Genomic DNA, 4223 nt, shown 5'->3' on the forward strand with positions numbered 1-4223 from the left:
CCCTTACGGCAGAAAGTGAAGAAGAACTAAAGAGCCTCTTGATGAAAGTGAAAGAGGAGGGTGAAAAAGTTGGCTTAAAGCTCAACATTCAGAAAGCTAAGATCATGGCATCTGATCCCATCACTTCATAGCAAATAGATGGGGAAACAGTGGAAACAGTGAGACTTTATTTTGGGGGGGCTCCAAAATCAGTGCAGATGGTGACTGCAGCTATGAAATTAAAAGACGCTTACTTCTTGGAAGGAAAGTTATGACCAACCTAGACAGCATATTAAAAAGCAGAGACATTACTTTGCTAACAAAGTCTAGTCAAGGCTATGGTTTTTCCAGTAGTCATGTATGGATGTGAGAGGCGGACAATAAAAAAAGCTGAGCGCTGAGGAACTGATGCTTTTGAAGTGTAGTGTTGGAGAAGACTCCTGAGAGTCCCTTGTATAGCAAGGAGATCCAACCAGTCCATCCTAAAGGATATAAGTCCTGAGTGTTCATTGGAAGGACTGATGTTGAAGCTGAAACTCCAATACTTTGGCCATCTGATGTGAAGAGCTGACTCATTTGAAAAGACCCTGCCTGATGCTGGGAAAGATTGAAGGCCAGAGGAGAAGGGGACAACAGAGGATGAGATGGTTGGATGGCATCACTGACTCAATGGACATGAGTTTGAGTATACTCTGGGAGTTGGTGATGGACAGGGAGGCCTGGTGTGCTGCAGTCCATGGGGTCACAGAGTCAGACACAACTGAGAGACTGAACTGAATTGAACTAATTTAACTTTAATAGTTTATAGGTTTAACCTTAATGGTTTATAGGTTTAACTTTAATAGTTTACAGGTTTAACTTTAATGGTTTATAAGTTTATGACAGGTTGCTATTAGGTTAGCAAGTCCTAAGGTTAAGATACTCATTGCTCTGGGAAATCTGCTTTATGCTGCTGCTGCTGCCGCCAAGTCACTTCATTCGTGTCTGACTCTGTGTGACCCCATAGACGGCAGCCCACCAGGTTCCCCCATCCCTGGGATTCTCCAGGCAAGAACACTGGAGTGGGTTGCCATTTCCTTCTCCAATGCATGAAAGTGAAAAGTGAAAGTGAAGTCACTCAATCATGTCCAATTCTTAGCAACCCCATGGACTGCAGCCTACCAGGCTCCTCCGTCCATGGCATTTTCCAGGCAAGAGTACTGGAATGGGTTGCCATTGCCTTCTCCACATCTGCTTTATACTCACATTGAATTACCTTACCTGTTGCATCTAGTTAATATGAAGAAGGGGGCAATTGCTGTTGATGAGTTGGTTAACTGTGTTCACCACAGCAAATTAGTACTGTGATGTAATTACTGCTTTAAGTGAGGGCCAGATGATGTAAAAAAACACGGTATGAACCAGTTTCATGGCTAGTTGAACAGAGAAAGGTAATAGGAGAATTGAGTCACCAACACATGTGTTGGCCAGTAAAAGTATGCAGAACCCAGGAGATGATGAACTATAATGAACTATAATAGTATCGGGACCATATTCATGAAGGGTATTGCTTAAATAAACTCATTTTGTATATTATAACTGGCAATAATTCATCAGAAGCAAGTACAGTAGTGACTAACAAGAAGAACATTTTCATGAAACAGTATTTTAAATTATATTCAATATTGCTTAACCTATCAAAATATTAAACATTCTGAATATAGGGATTTCCCTGGAGGACTTGTGGTTGAGACTCTGTGCTTCCAATGCAGGGGACACAAGTTTGATTTCCAGTCAGGGAACTAAGATTCTGAATGCTGCACTATGTGGCAAAATATATATATATATATACACACATCACTGCAGATGCTGATTGCAGCCATGAAATTATTATTTTTTTAAGACAACCAACACTTTTACTTTTACTTGCATTTATTTTTTGTAGCATTTATTCCAGGGCCATAAGTTTTTGTTTCTTCAGTTTCTTCTGGGATATCTTTTTCTTCTGTGCAACCTCCTCTTCTGGTTTAGGAATAATCTGTTCTTCTTCAGGAAGGATCATCTCAGTGTGGCAGGGAGAGCTCATGCAGGGGTTGATCCAACCATGAGCTCTGTAAGTCCTGCGCTGCATCTCGGGGGCTTTGTTCACTAGGATGTGCTCAATGACCAGAGAATCTACATCTAAGCCCTTAAGTTCAGCATTACTCTCTGCATTTTTGAGCATGTGTAGTAAAAATTCAGCACTCTTTTTGGGCCACAGACCCTGTGTCCAGCCCCACTGTTTTGCCTGTGCACACCTACCAACTCCACCATTGTAACGACGGAATGGCACACACTGCTTCTTTAAAGTGACATCCTTCAGATACTTGGTGGCCTTTCGGATATGCATACCCTTTATGGCCTGGGCAGTTTTACAAGTGTTCTTAAAATGAACACAAAGATTTGAACCTCTTAATTTGCATGATTTTGTGGGGGTTTCTGGGTCAAGTGAATAGCGCACCATTTTTAGGGGTCACCTCAGGCCACTTACCGGATGCAGCCATGAAATTAAAAGACGCTTACTCCTTGGAAGGAAAGTTATGACCAAGTAGACAGCATATTAAAAAGCAGAGACAAACATGTAAAATATCATGTAAGAAAAAAAAAAAATAAATAAAAAGCAGAGACATTACTTTGCCAACAAAGGTCCGTCTAGTCAAGGTTATGGTGTTTCCAGTGGTCATGTATGGATGTGAGAGTTGGACTATAAAGAAAGCTGAGTGCCCAAGAATTGATGCTTTTGAACTGTGGTATTGGAGGAGACTCTTGAGAGTCCCTTGGACTGTAAGGAGATCCAACCAGTCCATCCTGAAGGAGATCAGTCCTGGGTGTTCATTGGAAAGACTGATGTTGAAGCTGAAACTCCAATACTTTGGCCACCTGATGTGAAGAGCTGACTCTTTGGAAAAGACTCTGATGCTGGGAGGGATTGAGGGAAGGAGGAGAAGGGGACAAAAGAGGAAGAGATGGTTGGATGGCATCACCGACTTGATGCACATGGGTTTGGGTGGACTCTGGGAGTTGGTGATGGACAGGGAGGCCTGGCGTGCTGTGGTTCATGGGGTCACAAAGAGTCGGACACAACTGAGTGACTGAAATGAACTGATATACATATATATATACACACACTCATATATGTATATATATATACATATATATGTATGTATACATATATATGGAGAGGGCAATGGCAATCCACTCCTGTACTCTTGCCTGGAAAATCCCATCGATGGAGGAGCCTGGTAGATTGCAGTCCATGGGGTCGCTAAGAGTCGGACATGACTGAGCGACTTTACTTTCACTTTTCTCTTTCATGCATTGGAGGAGGAAATGGCAACCCACTCCAGTGTTCTTGCCTGGAGAATCCCAGGGATGGAGGAGCCTGGTGGGCTGCCGTCTATGGGGTCACACAGAGTTGGACACTACTGAAGCAACTTAGCAGCAGCAGCAGCATACGTATATATGGGGCTTCCCCCATGGTTCAGCAGTAAAGAATCACCTGTAATGCAGGAGACCCAAATTCAGTCCCTGGGTCTGGAAGATCCCTTGGGGGAGGGCATGGCAACCCACTGCAGTATTCTTGCCTGGAGAATTCCATGGACAGAGGAGCCTGGTGGGCCACAGTACAAAGGGTCACAAAGAGTCGGACACAACCAAAGCTACTATATGTACACACACACACATATAGAATACATATACATATGTATTCTGAATTTTAAAAATGAAATAAAATTAATGAAAGTTAAATAATTAAGTTTAATAAATCAAAGCAACATTGGGGGTCCTCATGAATATTTTTCTTTTCATAAGGGCCCTAACGTTACTTTTGTTTGAGAATACTATTTTAATATTATGGAGAGAACTAAATCTTTTACAGAGCTGTGCTGGGAACCAGCGCTTTGCCCAGGAGAGAGCTATCCTTATTTGAATTAGACAGAGAAAAATGTTAAGGGCCGTACTGAGCAGCTGCCCTGACCTGAAGCAATTCTTTTTAATAAAGCCCCACTTAAAGTCCTTAGCAACCAGCAACTTAGTAACAGATTTTTTTTTTAATTTAAAGGATTTTAGAGAAAATGCAGCAGTAAATCTCAAGGGTGGCATATATACCTACATATTGAATGACCTGTTATAACTCATCCCTTTGTTTGTTTGCTTTTTTGTTATCCTTTGCCAGGTACAATAAACTTCAGTGCTGATGGTAAAGATCAAAGGAAATTATTCTGGGT

The 4223-nt window shown here is 41.8% G+C and overlaps 1 protein-coding gene across 1 annotated transcript; it reads right to left on the minus strand.

The window, feature by feature from the left end:
• Window positions 1-1891: 1891 nt before the first annotated feature.
• Window positions 1892-2497, minus strand: LOC133245359 (large ribosomal subunit protein uL22-like). The gene has a single exon (XM_061413245.1). The coding sequence runs from the start codon at window positions 2459-2461 to the stop codon at window positions 1907-1909; it is 555 nt and encodes a 184-aa protein (XP_061269229.1). The 5' UTR covers window positions 2462-2497; the 3' UTR covers window positions 1892-1906.
• Window positions 2498-4223: the final 1726 nt, after the last annotated feature.

This window comes from Bos javanicus, chromosome 3 (assembly GCF_032452875.1).
Source record: "Bos javanicus breed banteng chromosome 3, ARS-OSU_banteng_1.0, whole genome shotgun sequence".
Lineage (NCBI taxonomy): Eukaryota > Metazoa > Chordata > Mammalia > Artiodactyla > Bovidae > Bos > Bos javanicus.

Excerpts from the sequence above, each read along its gene's own strand:
- LOC133245359 (XM_061413245.1), bottom strand. The coding sequence starts at position 2,461 with ATGGTGCGCTATTCACTTGACCCAGAAACCCCCACAAAATCATGCAAA.